General features: G+C 45.1%; 1 protein-coding gene across 6 annotated transcripts in view; it reads right to left on the reverse strand.

Annotated features, from left to right (window-relative positions):
- The window catches only part of sestd1 (SEC14 and spectrin domains 1), a 275,430-nt gene that overhangs the window by 32,844 nt on the left and 222,118 nt on the right, over positions 1–20,468 (reverse strand). For 5 of the 6 annotated variants that reach the window (XM_072477346.1, XM_072477310.1, XM_072477318.1 and 2 more), the window contains 2 exons: positions 16,036–16,230; positions 12,638–12,752 (listed from right to left, as the gene is read on the reverse strand). In XM_072477346.1, the coding sequence (XP_072333447.1) occupies positions 12,638–12,752; positions 16,036–16,230 (310 nt within the window). The remainder of the gene's footprint in view (positions 1–12,637; positions 12,753–16,035; positions 16,231–20,468) is intronic. The other variant, XM_072477354.1, reaches the window with a different exon arrangement.

Here is a 20,468-nt window from a genome sequence, read left to right on the forward strand (position 1 = left end):
AATGTGCAGAATCCGCACAGACAGTAACCCAAGCCGGGAATGGAGCCTGGGACCCTGGAGCTGTGAAGCAACAGTGCTAACCACTGTGCTACCGTGCTGCCCCGGTAATGAGACTGATGTATGATGTTAGCTGCCTACCCTTAACAAAGCCCTACTGTCCTCTGCGACTACCTCGGGTACGCAGCTCTCGTCGCCTGACCTGGATCTTGGCCAGTATTTTTGCATTTACGTTGAGCGGCGAGATGGGTCTGTCGGACCCACATTCGGTCGGATCTTTGTCTTTCTTGGGTATCAGCAAGATTCAGGGTTGTGCTAGAGTTGAAAGCAGGGTGCCACTCGTGAGATTGTGGACATCGCGTGCATTTTGAGGCCAGTGCTGGCATGAATTTCTGGAAGCACCAGTTCTAATGGTGTTTCCAGCCCCCCCGTTTTCTATCCTCCTCCCCCCCCCCCACCCCCCCACGACTGCCATGTCCAGTGCAGAGGAACTTTTTTATCCTCGAGTCCCCTTTGGAGGGTTCGGAGGTGGAGCCCAGTGCTTCTTGATCCTGTGCAATCAATCTTTGAGCCCTGAACTTTTGAGTATTCTTCCCTTTCCTTGACTTTAAAAAAAATAATTTAACTTTAATAATCTGTGTTGAGTCTGCAGGCTCTCCCTGTGTCTGCATAGGTTTCCTCCGGGTGCTCCTGTTTCCTCCCACAAGTCGTGAAAGACATGTGCTGTTAAGTGAATTGGATATTCGGAATTCTCCCTCAGTGTATGTACCCGAACAGGTGCCTGAATGTGGCGACTAGTAACTTCATTGCCGTGTTAATGTAAACGTACTTGTGACAATAAAGGTTAAAATATTATATAATTAACATACCATTAACAGAGTGCTGAGGACCATGAATACCAAGATGTTTGGTGCATTGGCAGACTTTCAGAGAGCTTGGAGCTCATTCTTACCAAGATAAAAGTGGTGACCAATCCATGACAGCACTTCTAGATCCACCCATAATGCATTGCCTGGCAGCCGGATTCTCCATTTCCACTGCAGCATAAGTGGAAGCCCTCAATGTCTCAATTGTGTACTGAAAGCGAAGACTAAAGTCATGAGGACCATGCTAGCACGCCAGCGGTTCAGCAATGTCTCTATCAGGATGAGATCGTTTGTGCTCTCACCCAACTGCCACTCCACCAGTGCCTTTGCTGTTTCTTCAGCTAACACTGCTGACACTCAATCTGTAGGCCCCGGCCTACGCCTAAAACCAAGTGTAGCATTACGACCAGAAGACAAGTTTCAAGACCAACGATCGCTACCAGACGGATGAGCCCAGCAGAAACGAAGCCACTTCTTCTACCCATCCACGCAAGATCCGAACAAAGGCCTTGTTCATTTGGCAGGAAGGATCAAGGAAAACCCAAAAGCTTTCTATAGGTATGTCAGGAATAAGCGAATGACTAGGGAAAGAGTAGGACCAGTCAAGGACAGGGATGGGAAATTGTGTGTGGAGTCTGAGGAGATAGGCGAGATACTAAATGAATATTTTTCGTCAGTATTCACTCAGGTAAAAGATAATGTTGTGGAGGAGAATGCTGAGCGCTAGGCTAATAGAATAGATGGCATTGAGGTACGTAGGGAAGAGGTGTTGGCAATTCTGGACAGGCTTAAAATAGATAAGTCGCCGGGACCTGATGGGATTTATCCGAGGATTCTCTGGGAGGCCAGGGAAGAGATTGCTGGACCTTTGGCTTTGATCTTTATGTCATCATTGGCTACAGGAATAGTGCCAGAGGACTGGAGGACAGCAAATGTGGTCCCTTTGTTCAAAAAGGGGAGCAGAGACAACCCCGGCAACTATAGACCGGTGAGCCTCACGTCTGTAGTGGGTAAAGTCTTGGAGGGGATTATAAGAGACAAGATTTATAATCATCTAGATAGGAATAATATGATCAGGGATAGTCAGCATGGCTTTGTGAAGGGTAGGTCATGCCTCACAAACCTTATTGAGTTCTTTGAGAAGGTGACTGAACAGGTAGATGAGGGTAGAGCAGTTGATGTGGTGTATATGGATTTCAGCAAAGCGTTTGATAAGGTTCCCCATGGTAGGCTATTGCAGAAAATACGGAGGCTGGGGATTGAGGGTGATTTAGAGATGTGGATCAGAAATTGGCTAGCTGAAAGAAGACAGAGGGTGGTGGTTGATGGGAAATGTTCAGAATGGAGTACAGTCACAAGTGGAGTACCACAAGGATCTGTTCTAGGGCCGTTGCTGTTTGTCATTTTTATCAATGACCTAGAGGAAGGCGCAGAAGGGTGGGTGAGTAAATTTGCAGACGATACTAAAGTCGGTGGTGTTGTCGATAGTGTGGAAGGACGTAGCAGGTTACAGAGGGATATAGATAAGCTGCAGAGCTGGGCTGAGAGGTGGCAAATGGAGTTTAATGTAGAGAAGTGTGAGGTGATTCACTTTGGAAGGAATAACAGGAATGCGGAATATTTGGCTAATGGTAAAGTTCTTGAAAGTGTGGATGAGCAGAGGGATCTAGGTGTCCATGTACATAGATCCCTGAAAGTTGCCACCCAGGTTGATAGGGTTGTGAAGAAGGCCTATGGAGTGTTGGCCTTTATTGGTAGAGGGATTGAGTTCCGGAGTCGGGAGGTCATGTTGCAGCTGTACAGAACTCTGGTACGGCCGCATTTGGAGTATTGCGTACAGTTCTGGTCACCGCATTATAGGAAGGACGTGGAGGCTTTGGAGCGGGTGCAGAGGAGATTTACCAGGATGTTGCCTGGTATGGAGGGAAAATCGTATGAGGAAAGGCTGATGGACTTGAGGTTGTTTTCGTTGGAGAGAAGAAGGTTAAGAGGAGACTTAATAGAGGCATACAAAATGATCAGGGGGTTGGATAGGGTGGGCAGTGAGAGCCTTCTCCCGCAGATGGAAATGGCTGGCACGAGGGGACATAACTTTAAACTGAGGGGTAATAGATATAGGACAGAGGTCAGAGGTAGGTTCTTTACGCAAAGAGTAGTGAGGCCGTGGAATGCCCTACCTGCTACAGTAGTGAACTCGCCAACATTGAGGGCATTTAAAAGTTTATTGGATAAACATATGGATGATAATGGCATAGTGTAGGTTAGATGGCTTTTGTTTCGGTGCAACATCGTGGGCCGAAGGGCCTGTACTGTGCTGTATTGTTCTATGTTCTATGTTCATCTGCAAAGAGCCGGTTGCCCTGAATTTAAGTGTCGGTTATTGTCGTTGTTAGGTGTAATTTAACTTGTACTGTTTTTTTATGTTGCATGTCAAAGTAATCCTTGTGTGTAAATAAACTACCTTTGAACTTGAACTGACTAACTGGTTGTGTGGTCCTTTGATCGGTATCCGGTAAAGCCTTGTGGTGGTATCATTTGATACCTGGCGACTCTGAAAAGCAATATTATCATTAATAACTGCCATATCTAGTTAATTTGGCAATATTATTGGAACTCGACCTAGAAGTGATTTTGTCCTCCGAGAGAACCCACAAAACTTTGCATTAGAAATCCAATTGAGGAAAAGTGAATGAAACCACATGTGTAAGGCCCGTATCGATCAAATCACCAAGATTCTGAAGTGTGTATTAACCTGCATGCGTACTAACAGGGATACAAGGTAAACTCGTTAGATTTTGCGTAAAACTATCAGGACTATTGTGAACCGGAAAATAGCCTGGGCCATACCCGCTGTTCGAATCACCGCCTTATTCCCCCTGTTCCAAATTGATGGCAGGAAAAGAGAACTTAGAGGTAGGAAAACAGAGAACTTAATGGTAGGAAAACAGAGATAACAGTAGCAATGGCCACAAAAGCGATGGAACGCCTAATGAACCCGCAGGAACCCGAGGTCGCAGCGACCAACAGAGCAGAGCAGTGCCCCATATGGGAAGAAGAGTTGAGGAAGTATTTGAAGGGAAAAGGATGGCCGCTTTGGTCCGAGTTTTGTTCAAATGATGAGTCAGGTCCAGGAAGCATAGGACAAACCTGCTGGGACAACCTAACCGAGGTACATAAGAAGAATGCAGCGAAAGTTCATAAGCCAATTGCAATAGTGTCCTGTTTGGCACAGTTGTGAGGACGCTCTGCAGACAGCTAGTTGAGAAAGAGGAGAAGAATGAGGGAAACTATAGTGAATGTGAAAAGATTAATGAGCAACTCCAGGAACAGTTGGCAGCTAAAGATAAAGAGGTGGCTGATGTCAAACGGGCACACCAATCTTGTTTAGTTCACCTTAGCAGCTTTCAGACCCAGTACGATAAAGCCTACCAAGATACACAGCGCGCAATTTTGGTACGGGAAGAGACAAAACAGCAGGTAGCACAGTTAACAAGACAATGTGCAGATTTAAAGGCAGCTTTACGAGCACTCCATAGCTCCACTACAGAACAAAGACAGAGCACAGTAGATCATGCAAAATGTAGACGACAAATAGAGAAGTTGCAGCCACTGCTGTCAATGCAAAACAGATTCAGAGATAGCTTTGGACAAGATTTAGATGAGGAGAATGGCCCCAATTGGCAAGAACTAAATGAAACCGCCCAGAGATATGTGGAGGATACCGAAAATCACAATAGAGGCACCCAGGCCCCAAAAAGGAAAGCACCCGCACCACCGACTGCAGACAGCACACATCCCCATGAATCCGGTCACCACACGGCGCAAGTCATCGAATCGGGATGAGCCTGATTTTGTTTACACCACCACACTAACCATCACCCAATTCAGAGATGCATGTGTCAAAATTGAAACATTCAAACCCACCGCAGACCCACATAATTTCTTTGCGAGAGTACAACAGCAAATGGTTGTGTGGTCGAGATGAACCGGAGGAAGTTAAGCTTATAGTCATGAGCCTTGACCCTTCCGTTAGCTCAGCTTTACCAGAACCCCAGAATGTAGGAGGAGGGACCCTACAGGAGATGAAAACGGCCATTTTAGATGCGATCGGGTACAACAAGGGAGACCCTGTAGAAGGTTTGAACCGTTGTAGGCAAAAGAAGGGAGAGCATCTAACTGTATTTGCAGGTCGCCTTTGGATCCATTTTAAAGCAGTATTTGGGGATTTGAACCGCGCACACTTAAATGAAGACGACACAACTAAATGGGCCAGCGCTTTAGTCTCCCACGCCACAGAAGCAGGTCAAAAGGCTTGTGTAAATTATGACCTCGCAGATGCCACACATAATGAAGTTTGGGTTTTAAAGTGACTCTCCAGAGCTTGGGAACAATCCCTACATTGGAAGGCAGATCAGGAAAAGGCAGAGGCGAATATGCACCCAGTCAGGACTAATCAGGACCCAGAATGGGTAAATGAGGGCAAACATAAAGGACAGCACCCCAGAGCAGGCACCACGAGGTTGCTATAATTGTGGACACATGGGACATTACACCCACAAATGCAGACAGAACCCCCCGGACCAGCAATCAAACTCCCCACCTAGGAACAATGTTAGGCCCATACATCACATTAACGCCCGAACAGAATGCAGTAATCAACACCAGATTGATGGTGTTCAGACTCCCCAACTTGGGTCTGCGACACACTCTGGGACAAATCAGACAAACAAGTAGTCACAGGCACAGTCTGGGGACATCCAATAGAGTTCCTTTGGGACACAGGAGGGTCCCACACCACTTTAAACCCCTCCACAATGTTTCAGGGCAACAAATGGCCCACCACAGACACCATCACCCTTAGTGGGTTTACAGGCCATGTACAGCAGGGATACATTACAGCCCCTGTAGATATTCAGATAGAAACCATAAACACCAGGCACCCCGTTGTTTTAGTCGACTTGCCCCAAACAGCCGAGCACATTCTAGGAATCGACTTTATGAGCTCCCACAACCTTTCCTTTGACCCTGTGAATAGATGTGTATGGAAAATGGCCAAAACAGCGAGAGCCCCCACCACGCTCAGAGTAGGGGACTACGAACATAGGATTTGCTCAGTAAGAGACTATTGGTTTGATCCGCAAACAATTAGTACAGACCAGACAATTGGAGAGGTCCTCAGAAAACATAAAGCAGACTTTGCCCAATCCAAACATGATTGTGGGAAGATCTCAGGCATGGTCACAATTTCAGGTGCCGATCCCAAGCCCCAGAAGCAATACGGTTTCCCACAGCAAGCCAAGGGGGAGATCTCAAAAGTCATCAATAGCTTACTAGATCAAGGAGTAATTCGGCCCGTAGCCTCAACAAACAATGCCCCAATTTGGCCCGTAAAGAAACCCGACGGTTCATGGAGATTAACCATCGACTACCGAGAGCTCAACATGGTCACCCCATTAGCAGCCTCCACCGTTGCCACGAGTCCCAAAACCATGCTCAAACAGGAAGTACACGCAAAGTACTTTACAGTGCTGGACATTAGCAATGGCTTCTGGTTCATTCCCTTAGATAAGGCCTGTCAATACAAGTTCGCGTTCACATTTCAAGGACAGCAGTATACGTGGACATGCCTCCTGCAAAGTTTCCACAACTCCCCCTCCATTTTTCACCGACAATTGGCCAACGGAATTTCCAAATTTTCCCACCCCGAATGCCTTATTCAGTATGTGGACGACTTACTCCGACAGACGGACACAAAGGAAGAGCATGTTAAGCTTCTTTCAGAATTGCTAGGTCTCTTACAATCAATTGGAGGCAAGGTTAACCTGAAAAAAGCCCAGGTCCTAAAAGAAAAAGTCCTTTATTTAGGCGCCATTATCACCCACGGGAAGAGAGAGATTGAACACAAACGAATTGAGTCAATAGTTAAATTGCCCCTGCCCCACAATGTCACTGCACTCCGGTCATTCTTAGGATTAGTTGAATATTGTAGGAACCATACAGATGGTTTTGCCACAAAAGCAGCCCCACTCTCAGAGCTCCTAAAAAAGAACCCCCCATGGGAATGGCTTCCTCAGGACATGGACGCCATCGATGAATTAAAATGCGCCCTAGGCACAACCCCCTCTTTGCAAGTTCCAGACCCACACTCTCCCTACGCCATAGAAGTAGCGACCACCAACCGAACCCTATCAGCAGTACTCCTACAGGAAAGACATGACCGATTAGGACCCGTAGCCTATGCCTCACGAATTCTGGATCCCGTAGAGCAAGGATTTTCAGCTTGCGAACGGCACTTGCTCGCAGTCTTTTGGGCAGTGGAGTATTTTGCATATATCAGAGGCCTCAACCCCGTAACGATTTAACCCAGCACATCCCGACGCAGCTATTGTTAGATGGTAGGTTAAAGGATGGTTCAGTCAGCCAGAATAGAGCAGCTCGCTGGACACTGTTGTTACAAGGAAGGGACATTACAGTTAAACATACAAAGACCCACACATTTTTAGCAGACAACCTTCAGTATGCAGACACCCCACATGAGTGCCAGATCATTGCAGCCAAACACCACACAGGACCCTTTATTCCAAAGTCACTACACACACGAGCAGGCATCAGAACACAGAATCCCCAGACCACGGATAAAGCTTTTATGTAGGCGGTTCCTCAACCATAGAAAATGGAAAGAGAATGACTGGTTGTGGAATTTATGTGGAAGACGCGCATTAGAGGAAATATCTTTAAAATTGCCCGGCCACCTAGGATCACAAGCAGCCAAATTAGCAGGTGTAGCATATGTAGTGCAGCACCCAGATTCCTTTCCGACCCCAGCAGACATACATTCGGACAGTTTATATGTCTGCAATAGTTTGACAGAATTCCTGCCCCTGTGGAATCTCGAGGATTCATATCCGCTGATGGTAAACCCCTACCCTCAGCCCCATTGTTGAAGCATATCCTTGAGACAGCAAAAGACCACACATAAGGCATTATCAAAGTGAGAAGCCATCATCGTTCCTCCCCACCCGGTAACGTAAAGGCAGACGCCTTAGCCAAGTCAGGATCACGCCACGGACACTTTTGGCAACCCCCCGAAAGTGAACCGATACACGCAGCCCAGGTTTCACAGACCAATATCGAAGATTTAGCCCAGGCCCAAAAGGCAGACGACACTCTGAAGCAAGTATTAGACAGTAACAAGGTGAGGGCTTGGCCCCTAAAGGTGCAGAGACCTCCGCACCTTTGGGGCGGTCCGACGCCGGAGTGGTTCCCGCCACTCCATTGGGAGAATCCCGCTCCTTGTCTCTCCAAAATGTAATTTCAAAAAAAAATGAAGGAGTCACACATGGTGACGATTCTAATGGGTAATTGAAGTTAAGGAGAGCAAGACAAACAAAACGAGATGTTAACCAAAGATAATAACAGATATTATGCTTGCAACCCCAGGAATATACGAAGGACGGAAGTCAGAAGACAAGATGAAGACAGGACTGATGACCTCCTTTGTGATTGTCGCTGGACTACGACAACTGCGCGTGTTATAAGCCTCTGTACCCTCCGCCACACCAGCCCCGAACATGACCACACAACATGATACCCCTAAGCATGGACTCCACACATAGAGATAAACACTGATACGCCCACTTGGTGCGAAAACATTGTTAAATGGTATTCCCTTTCCTACACAGTGATAGCGATAATCTGCAGTGTCATCCAGACACTTAAGACTCCGCAAATGGTGAAAAAGAGCCTCCCGCTCCCCAATACATACACTCCCAGCCCCCTTCTTCGGAATTCACCCAACCCAACAAACAATGTAACCACCGATAAAAATAAAGATTGTCCATCTCTGTGACGTTGATAAGTTAAGTAGAAATGTGATGCTGCCGTTGGTTTAAAACTTTTGTATTGTACGTAAGTTCCTTTTTATATTTGCCAGCAGCATGAGAGTAACTTAGATAGTGATAGTTAGATATTCCCTTGTGTGAATAAGTTAAATGTGTAATAGTTGAATGTTTTATAGTGACCCCTTAGAGATTATGAATGTATGATGTGTTAATAAAACTTAGGTAAATGCTCCAAAACCCAATAATTCACCAGTGTGATCCACCACGCTTCGCGTTCAGGATCAAGAGGACGGGATGTAGCCGTCGCAGGTGGCCACCTGCAAAGTACCATGGGAATTATGGCCAACCCAGGACTCAGACAGACTCACAGCTGGTGTGTGTATTTGCAACCCAGATAGCTAGACGCGATCGAAACCCCCGCTCGTTGTATTCTAATGGTCCATTTCCCCAGAACAAAAGAACTGTACTCAGGTAACTGATACAGATACAGACTAATCGGCGCCACTCCCTTTACTCAGGGAGCCCAAACAGCCAAGGTCAATGACCGCTAAGGATACGCCCAGCCATCAAGGCACCCGCCCCTTTATTGGCCAAAATCAAAGGCAGTGATTGAAGCCTGTTGAATTATTGAGTCCAAGTTAAGGACCGCCCCAAAGAGCGCAAAATCCCAGAGGGATAAGAAGAGACACAACCATGTGCTCGTTCTCTCTTGGCCCCGGCCTACGCCTAAAACCAAGTGTAGCATTACGACCAGAAGACAAGTTCAAGACCAACAATCGCTACCAGGCGGATGAGCCCCTCAGAAATGAAGCCACTTCTTCTACCCAGCCACGCAAGATCCGAACAAAGGCCTTGTTCATCTGCCCTGAAGTTAAGTATAAGTTATTGTAGTAGTTAGGTGTAGTTTATAGCCAGTTAAAATGGTTAACTCCCGATTTAGAATGGCTAACTCCCGATTTAAAATGGCGAACGGCAATGGCTGATGGGAAAGTCAGCCAACAGGACACAAACGAGCAGCTGCGGGTTGAGTGTGTATTTACCTCTGGAAAGGCCAGACAAGATCGATACCAACAACCATCAGCAATACAAAACACCAGCCATCTGCATATTAATGAGCAATCCCCGGGAACAATGAGCAACATTTAGAAACATAAAGCCAAACCAGACTCTTTGGCGCCAGCAGAAGCCTACACAATGGGAGGTGAACGACCACCTCAAGACAGCCCATCGATTAGGGAACCGCTCCAGCATTGGAGAAAATCGAACCAAGTGATTGGGACAAAGTCCAATCACTTGGAACCAGGTACAGGGTCCGCCCCGAAAGGCGGGAAGCCCCGGGGGACTATAAGAATCAAGCCCAAGTTCAAATCGCCCCTCTGCTTCTCTGCTTGACCGGGTCACTCAGCAACACGAACCAACCCTTGACAGTCCAGCCACCACTGATATCTAGTAAGTCTTACTTCAACGCGCTACAAGATAGGCGCTCCTAGCTAACAATCTGTACCAACTTCAAATCCCGCAGGCTCAGAACCCGAACGAAAGGCCATTCGTTTCCCTGACCTGGTGGGCCAGTTCCAAGTTAAGTATTGGCCTGTTAGTCGTAGTAGTAGCTTAGACGTAGAATTTATACATGAGTAGTGATTACTGTGCATAATAAATGTGCTTTGATTTAAATCTTACTAAGCGGTGTATTGAATTATTGATCATTACTCGGACTTGAACCACGTGGCGGTCGATCAGAAAGATACCTGGCGACTCAAGCGCAAAGGTGATAAAACAGAGCAATTAAACTAAGGCAAAAGTTAGCAACAAGTTTAACTTGTAGTGTTTTATGTTGCATGTCGAAGTAATCCTTGTGTGTAAATAAACTATCTTTGAACTTGAACTGACTAACTGGCTGTGTGGTCCTTTGATCGATATCCGGTAAAGCCTTGTGGTGGTATCATTTGATACCTGGCGACTCTGAAAAGCAATATTATCACTAATAAATGCCATATCTAGTTAACTTGGCAACAGTACTTATCTTCATTTCATACAGTGAGGAGCTCTGCTCGTTAGTGCAGAAAGAGATCAGGGCGCCATTTTCAAAAGGCACACCAATCTTGCGATCCCCCAATCTGACCCTCAGACCACCCCAAAGGCCCAACTCACCTGTCGGGGGGGGGGGGGGGGTGATTCCTTGAACCTCCCGCACTCCACCCCATAAGGGCAGGGCACCCCAAGGCCCAACCCCCATCAGAGGCAAAATGCCACCTTGGCACTGCCAGCCTAGCACCCCAGCAGTGCCCCTGCCAGCCTGGCAATGCCACCTGGGCACCCTGGCAGTGTCAGCCTGGCTTGGGAACTGCCAGGGTGCCAGGTTGGCACTGCCAAAGTGTCAAGATGGCATTTTTTGCACACGCGCGATTGAGCCAGTGGTGTCCTGAGTGGGTGTTGGGGGTTGCGGAGGGGCGGTTTCTTCGGAGATCACGGTGCCATTTAAAAATGATGTCCCAATTTCTCGCTACACTGCGGAGTTCCAGTGGGCAGAGCTCCTCAGTATACAAAACAGGGCTGTGTGTGCACTCCTCACTGAGGCCACTTATAAAACACGTGTTGCATTGTATAGTCATGTGTTTCTCGGCGCTGTGAGTGCCAGGAAACACTGGGCTAAATGCATTCACTGTGGTACCTTGTTCCCAATTAGTTGCGCCCAAAATGTTGAGTTTACCAGTATCAATCATGAATGTAGACTTAATTTTTAATGTTAACATTTATGTCGAGAGGGCTAGAATACAAGAGCAGGGATGCACTTCTGAGGCTTTATAAGGCCCTGGTCAGGCCCCGTTTGGAGTATTGCGAGCAGTTTTGGGCCCAGTATCTAAAAAAGAATGTGCTGGCCTTGGTGAGGTTCCAGAGGAGGGTCACAAGAATGATCCTTGGAATGAAGAACTTGTCATACGAGGAGCAGTTGAGGACTCTGGGTCTGCGCTCATTGGAGCTCAGAAGGATGAGGGGGTATCTTAATGGAACTTACAGGATACTGAGAGGCCTAAATTGAGTGGGGATGGAGAGGATGTTTCCACTATGAACCTGTGGAACTTTTTGCTGCAAAAGACTCTGGAGGCCAAGTCACTGAGTGTCTTCAAGGCAGAGATTGATAAGCTTTTAATTAATAAGGGGATCAGGGGTTATGGGGATGAGAAACATACTTATCTTCATTTCATACATGAGTGAATGGCGGAGCAGACCCAATGTGCCGAATGGCCTAATTCTGCTCCTATGTCTTATGGTCTTAATTATAGCCTGGTGTGAAACATCTAATATATTACCTCAGTTATGAATTTCCTCAATGTCAATTTCAACCAATAGTTGGTATTACCTTCCTACTAACTAAATAATTTCATAGGGGCAGTGGCACAGTGGTTAGTACTGCTGCCTCACGACACCGAGGACCCGGGTTTGATCCCGGCCCCGAGTCCATGTGGACTTTGCAATTCTCCGTGTCTGCCAGGGTCTCACCCCCACAACCCAAAAAGATGTGCAGGGTAGATGGATTGGCCATACTAATTTTCCCCTTAATCGGAAAAAAAAATGTATATATTTTTTTTAAACTATATACTTTCATGTAAAAATGTGCATTTCAAAAAGAAAGTTGTGTCTCATGTATATTTACATAAATGGAACATTCTTAAAGGCTGTAAAAACATCTTCAGATTTCGATATATTACCCACCTTAATTCCAATTTGCAGGCCGTATCAATCTTTATTTTGATCTGTACCATACACGTATTATATCAAATGTTGTGCACCCAAAATGAGTATAACGGAACTTTCCCATAATTCAAACCTACAATGCTTAGACCTCATACAAACCTCATACTTAGACCTATTGAAAATTCATACGATTGTAATTAATGTAAGGAAATTATAATACAAGTTTCTTCCACTTACCAACACTCTTTAGTTTCTCTTCCAGAAGTTTTAATGTTTGCTGAATAGCAGTTCCATCAGCTGGTGCTACATCAGCACAAAGCATCCCAAGTAATCCATCCAGCTGCTGGGACAACTGTGAAAAATCCATTCACAAGATTCAATTTTTCAAGTCGGTGCAAATATATGGCATAAATTGCTCACAATATTCACTAATTTGTATTAAAAAAGAAATACGTTCCACATTTTAAAAACAAATGCTAGAAATAAAACGGATTGTAAAAAGTTAAGAAAATACAAGTGAATTATCCTTTTCAATCTCATCTATATAGCACCTTTAACGGAATAAAACGTCCCAAAGTGTTTCACAGGACCACTTTAAAACAAAACACAAGCCGTATAAAGGAGATATTAGGTCAGTTGACCAAAGGCTTGGGTAGTGAGATAGCTTTTAAGGTGCTTTTTATAGAAGGAAAGAGAGATGAAGAGGTGGTAAAGAAGGAATTATAGAGTTTAGGGCTGTGGCAACTGAAGACACAGCCACCAATAGTACAGCAAATAAAATCAGGGATACTCAAGAAGCCAGAATGAAAGGAGTATAAATATCTTGGAGGAATATTGAGATGGAGGATATTACAGAGGAAGTGGAAGGGCAGCTCAGTGGCACAGTGGTTAGCACTACTGCCTCATGGCACCGAGGTCCCAGGTTCGATACCGGCCCTGGGCCACTGTCCGTGTGGAGTTTGCATATTCTCCATGTTTGCGTGGGTTTCGCCCCCACAACCCAAAGATGTGCAGGGTAGTTGGATTGACCACTCTAAATTGCCTCGTAATTGGGTACTCTAAATTTATTTTTAAAAACATAACAGAGGGGGCATGGGCGGATTTGAAAACAAAGTTGAGAATTTTTAGTTCAAGACAGTGATCGACTGTGGAGCCAAATTAAGTCAGTAAGCACAGGGGTGAAATGTAATATAATAATAATCTTTCCTGTCACAAGTAGGCATACATTAACACTGCAATGAAGTTACTGTGAAAAATGTGACTGAGACTTGGTGTGAATTAGTTGCAGGGTGGATGATCAAATTTCCAAAGTGTAGAATGTGGAAAATCTGCCAGAATTGTGTTGGTGTAATCAATTCTAGAGACAAGAAAGATATAAATGAGTGTTTGAGCAGCAGGTGGGTTGAGTCAAGGATGAAGTAGGGCAATGTTACAGAGGTGAAAAAAGGTGGTTTTGGTGATGACATGAATATGTGGTAGGAAACTCATCTCGGGGTCAATTATGATGCAAAGGTTACAAATGATATGTTTTAGTCTCAGACAATTACCAGGAAGAAGGATGTATTCGATAGCTAGGGAACAGGGTTTGGGGCAGGGACAGAAAACAATGACTTCAGTCTTCTGAATCTTTAACTGGTTTAAATTTCAGCTGCCTCACAGCACCAGGGACCCGGGTTCAATTCCGGCCTTGGGTGACTATGTGGAGTTTGCACTTTCTCCCCGTGTCTGCATGGGCTTCCTCTGGGTGCTCTGGTTTCCTCCCACAGACCAGAGGTGTGCAGGTTGGTGGTTTGGCCAATTTAAATTGTCCCTTAGTGTCTAGGGATGTGCGGGTTAAGTGTGGTTATGGGGTTGCAGGGATAGGGTGGGAGTCTCGTTAGGGTGCTCTTTTAGAGGGTTGGCGCTGACCCGATAGGCCAAATTGCCTCCATCTGCACTGTAGGGATTTAATGCTCACTCATACTAGATGTCTGATGAGCAATCTAGTTAATTCAGTAATAACAAAGGAGTCAAGAGGTGGTGGTGAGGTAGAGCTGGGTGTCCTAATGTTGTGCTTTCAGGTGATGTCGTTCAGGAGCATCGTGTTAATGAGCAATAGGAGGGGGCCAAGAATAATTCATTGCAGGGTATCAGAAGTAGCAGTGCAGAAGAAGGTACAGAAACAACTGAAAGTGATACTGCAAGGGAGAGAAGAAGAAGAAGAGAGAAACTAGGGAATTAAGTGAGCTCAAGGTTAGGGCAGGATGTGGTTTGGCCTGAAAGCTAGTTGGAGGGAAGTATGTGACAGAGGCAGCTACTAGATTGTCTCAATCTTAGTGATAAAGAAATCCATTAACTCCTGGCACTTACTGTTGGAAGTGAGGGTGGAGGAAACAGGAGAGAGAGGTTTAAGAGGACAGCTTGCAGTACTTAAAAGAAAATGGGCTTATCCTTGCACTCCAGGATGATCTGGAATAGTGTGCAGTTTTAGCCAATGATAGCAGTACCCAATTGTACTTCATGTGGTTCAGCCAGATTGCCAGTGATATCCCTTGAACAAATGGAGAGGAGGGGCCATAGAAGAGGAATGACCCAGATGAGAGTAATGGTTTTTTTGAGGATTAGGTAAACTGAAAGTGTGCTTGAAGCAAAGCAGTAGCTGCAACACAAGTGTGGTGAACAGAGGTTCAGATTCCACAGTTGGGATTTTGAAAATGCAATTCTTTTTTATAAATTTAGTGTACCCAATAAATGTTTTCCAATTAAGGGGGCAATTTAGCATGGCCAATTCACAGCCTGCATATCTTTGGGATGTGGGGGCGAAACCCATGCAAGCACGGGGAGAATGTGCAAACTCCACACGGACAGTGACCCAGAGCTGGGATCGAACCTGGGACCTTGGCGCCGTGAGGCAGCAGTGCTATTCGCTGCGCCACCGTGCTGTCCTCTTGAAAGTGCAATTGTAAGTGAATTGCAAATAGTCAAACAGACGGTTGCCCTCAGCTCCAATAATTTTATAACTAAGAAATGTGAGTGCTCAAAGAAATGTTTTTTAAAAACACCGCTGTGATACTTCCAAGTTGCTCAATTATCCTGGAGATTAATATTTAATTTCTGGAGACTCCATCACAACCCTGGAGGTTTGACAACCTTAACCAGCGCTGCGAAACCAATTGACAGTGAAATCACTAATATCACAAGAATCTAATTGCAAAACAATGCCTTGTGGTCACCTGCAATAATAAAAGTAGATGCCTCACAACTAGACAGTGACTATCTCTAACCTACCTTCCCCAAATATTGTGTGTGTTGCAGTGGCTGTTATTATGAGGGAGTAATTAGAGGAAGGAAATTGACGTGATGTATTTATTTTGCAGCTGTATTTTCTCTTTGCTCCATCTTTGACAAGTACACTTCTACTAAAAGTAAAACTCACCAACAGTATCTTTCATTTTGTTGCTTGGTAGCACCACATTCTCATTATATGGTTGCCAGTTAATAGCTTTTTGTCCAATTGTACTTATTAGACAACACAACAGTGAGTTGAATTAATCACATTTCTTGCCACGATAAATTAAAAGTAGATCATCAATCAATTACTTAAATGATATCAATTCCCAAAATGTTTAAAATAGTTTTATTAACAAGTAACTTACATCCTGAGCAATACCATGAAATTCAAGAGCTGTCTGCAACACATTCTGCCTGAACTCTAGTTGGCTGGCCTGTCGATAGCAAACATCACTTAGCTGTTGTTGCAGGGCCTTTAGTTCAAGCAAATCTTCCTCATCCCCTGCGTTCAACAGTGCTGCAATCTGCTGATTAAGCTCCACGTATACAGCAAACCACTCCTGCAGATGAATTGAGAAATAAAGTACAGTAAGAGACAAAAGAGATTCTACACTCAGAAATGCTCTTTTGCTGAATCACCGAGGCAGGATCCACCATGAAGACGTATGCAAAGTAACTGATCCGTTCGTCTGCCGTTTCTTTGTTTCCTATTATTATTTCTCCAGCCACGTTTCCCAGTGGTTCAATATCTATTTTTGCCTCTCTCTTACCTTTCATATATTGAAAAAAACTCTTCCTATCTTCTTTTATATTACTAGCTAGCTTGTACTCATATTTCATCTCCTCTCCCCTTATTGCTTTTTTAGGTGTCCTCTGCTCGCTTTTAAAGGCTTCTCAATCCTCTGGCTTCTCACTAATCCTTGCCACTTTGAATGCTTTTTCTTTTACTTTTATGCTGTCCTTGACTTCTCTCATCAATCATGGATGCCTTGTCCTCCCCTTAGCATGTTTCCTCCTTCTTGGGATGAATTTCTGCTGTTCCTCCCGAATAATCCCCAAAACCCCTGCCATTGCTGTTCCGCTGTCTTCCCTACTAGGCTCCTTTTCCAATCAACTCTGGCCAGCTAGATGTCATGAACAAGTGCCCTTGAGAGGGGACATTCCCAAGCTCTAAGGGGCAACAGGATACAAACTACCGCACCAGACCTAGCCGAGCCCAGCACATTCTGACACACAGGAATCAGTACCCCCAGGACATTAAGCACATCACAAAACCTTCCAGCCAATCCTGCACACCTCACCAACCACACACAGGGCAGTGCACTACCCTTCCACCCATTTACACAAAATAATATTACCCAGACCCAGCTGGGGAGACCCCATCACCGAAGATAAGAAGAATCGTCAAGGCATCCCCCCCCCTACACCCGTACAATAAAGGGAACCTTCCTTGACCACGAGACCAGACCATGATTTATATCAGCCCATTGCTCAGCCAGATGAAAAGAGGAAGGAAAATCTCTAAGGGAAGAATCCTCGAGTTGACCATGGAATATTAACCACAGCCCGGCACTTCACGCCACCACAAGAATATTAAGGGAAATGACAGCGCTGCCTCAACAGAGATACAAACACTGCTTCCCACATGGAAAACCCAACCAGAATGAGAAGGACACTCAAGAAACAACCATACAAGACCACTTCAAGGCGGGCACCTCTCTCCGGCATCAAACTTGTACCCACACGAGGGAAGGGTTCCAACAATGTAGAGGCATGGCAAACAGTCTCTCGCTTCAACAAATCAGTCAAGGGTTGACCAAACCGACCTCAGCATACACCGCCACTCGATTCCTCCTATTCAAATAGCAGCAAAGAAAAAAGAACCAAAGAAAAAACTCTCCAGCCTCCTGGAAACGTAAAAAGGAACCCAGCCCTCCCCGGGAGTGATAATCTGCCTGGCTATCGAAGGAGACGAGCACGGATTCTTAAATTCAAAATAACAAAAAACAAAATAAAGACCCAATACGGTTAGCTCTAACTGGGGGGCTATCCTCAATTTCAGTGAGGACTTAACTGATCCAAAACCCAACACCAATCAACCACTCATCGCCCTGCCGTGGCTGCACTCATTTTCATCATAAATGGGCTAAGGGGTGTCCAAAAGGCGCTCCCTTCCCATAACAAAAAGGATTACAGCACATAATTTTTTTTAAAAGAGGAAAATTGTGCATCGACCACATTTCATGTAATATGGCTTTTGCTAGAACAGATAACAGGCAACTCTTGTCCTCGTGCTCACACCTCGCATGCCCTTGCAGGAGAAAAGACAACAACAAGCAACCAACAACATAATCATAAGGAAGTAACGTCCGGGATAATTGAAGAACACCATCTATGTTGCTTGAAAAGGTCAAAGCCATGATCGGATCATCGAACACTCTTCAGGATCTCTCAAGGATACCAACAAATGGAATGCCTTCATTTCCACCATGCTGCCGCTGCTTGAAACCCACATAGTTCACAGCCTAAGCCTCGGCTGGGGGATAACTCAGCATGATCGGCCACCTCTAACCCCTCACAACGAGCATCAAGAGCAGGATAATATAGGGCCTGTGGTCAGGGGCCCAACCGACCCCAGGCCTCAAAGAACAGGTACACTGTGCTCCGTCGATATGCCTATCCTCCAAATCAAGATCACTAAAGTATGGCAGCCAATTTTCAAACTCAATAATGAACTCGCCTCCCACTTCTCGACAGGGTCCGGGCTCACAGACACTCCTTTTCCAGTCCCTACTTCCTGAACCCGTCAGGATAGATGACACACAATGCGGCAGAATTTAAACTAATCAAAGGTGGGCCCTTACCATGGAAAATGCTCAACTGAATACAAGGATTCGTTCCTGCACCGCCACCATTCTCCCAAGGATACCTCGCAGTTCCTCAAAGTGAGCTCCAAAGACCTGCACCGTAGAGCCGAGATTCTCATCTAAAACAACATTCTCAATGACAGCCATCATCTTGATGCACACAGCACCACCAATGCAAGCTGGGCCCCATTCCAGCCAACTCCAACTGCCATGGTCAAACGAGGAATCTCTATCATTTAACTCAGCTTCTCATCGCAAAACACCTAAATGGATCATCCTGGGCAAAACATCCCAAAGTAGGAAGGAACTTAAACGTGGAATTAGAGGGCTAATAGGGGCAATGCCTTTAGCAAAAATGGTAAAGGACAATCCCAAGGCTTTTTATTGCATATATTAGGAGCAAGAGGATAGCAAGAGAAAGAGTAGGCCTACTCAAGGACAATGGAGGGAAGTTATGTGTTGAACCACAGGAAGTGGGTGAAATCCTTAATGAGTACTGTTATGGGTCAGGGTTTAGAGAACCCCAAAGTGTATCATGGAGTTCACCTGACCCACAACTTTTAATAGATTGTGGTATGGGGAGCACACAGCCCACTCTACAGATGTGGTACAGCAGAAATTAAAAACATTTCTTAAAGCAAAACAATGTTTATTCTATGAACTCAAGTTAACCTTTTTAAAACAAACAAAACCAAAAAGACATACACACCCAAGCTTTTCTCAAAGTGAACCTAAAAAGCTGAACCAGAGCTCAGCTCCACCCACACTCTGACATCACTGCAGTAACATGAGCAGCCAACCATTTCTTAAAGCGACATTCTCATGACACCGCCCCTCAAGAAAAAGAAAAAAAATCCATCAACTTCAAGATGGTTTCATTTTTCACCATCCTTTAAGAAATGCACACAGTAAATATACTTTATCGTTGCAAAGAACAACACACGCAAACAGGTATAATAATAGTCCATTTCTTTCCCGTTCTTCTTCCTCCAACTGAAATCTTTCTCGATTGACAGTCTCTTTGAACAAGAAGGTCTCTGCACGATCTGTCCATTTCTCTATGCCTCGGCTTTTCTCTTTAAAGTCAGATACTTTAGTTCAAACGGATCACAGAGTCCCTTGCAATTCTCCAACACAGGAGCATTGGTTATCACAGCTTTCAGGCTTTCAAATGCCTGTTGAAAGTTCGCTGTCCATTGAAATTTTCGATGTTGCTTCAGCAAGTCCATCAGTGGAGCAATCACGCTACAAAACCTTTGCACAAATGATCGATCAAATCCACTCATGCCAAGATATCGCATTATTTCCCTTTGCCTTGAGGGTATCGAAACTCCTCAAGGAAAGTGATTTAGGCTTTTCCGAATTCACTTTTGGCTAGGTTTATCACCAAACCCGCCTCCTGAAGTCGATCGAATAACTCCATCAGATGTTTCAAATGTTCTGTCCATGTCTGGCTGAAAATTACCAGATCGTCGATGTATACTGCACAATCGGTTAATCCTGAAACGACTGTGTTAGTTAACCGTTGAAATGTGGCTGGGGTGTTTTTCATGCCAAATGGCATAACTTTGAATTGGTATATACCATCTGGAGTCACAAAAGCTGAAATCTCCTTTGCCATTTCGGATAAAGGTACCTGCCAGTAACCTTTAAGTAAATCCAGTTTAGAAATAACAGCCGATTGTCCCATTTTCTCAATGCAATCCTCCAAACGTGGGATAGGATAAGAGTCCGTTCTTGTAACTGCATTAACCTTTCTATAGTCCACACACAACCATTGGGTACCGTCTGGTTTAGGTACCATCACTATGGGTGAGCTCCATTGGCTGCAACCCACTTCAATTATGCCATTTTTAAGCATACTCTCAATCTCTTTGTTACCCTGTGCCAATTTTAAAGGGTTAAGTCTATATGGATGTTGTTTGATTGGA

The sequence above is a fragment of the Scyliorhinus torazame genome, chromosome 2 (genome assembly GCF_047496885.1).
Source record: "Scyliorhinus torazame isolate Kashiwa2021f chromosome 2, sScyTor2.1, whole genome shotgun sequence".
Taxonomy (NCBI): Eukaryota; Metazoa; Chordata; class Chondrichthyes; order Carcharhiniformes; family Scyliorhinidae; genus Scyliorhinus; species Scyliorhinus torazame.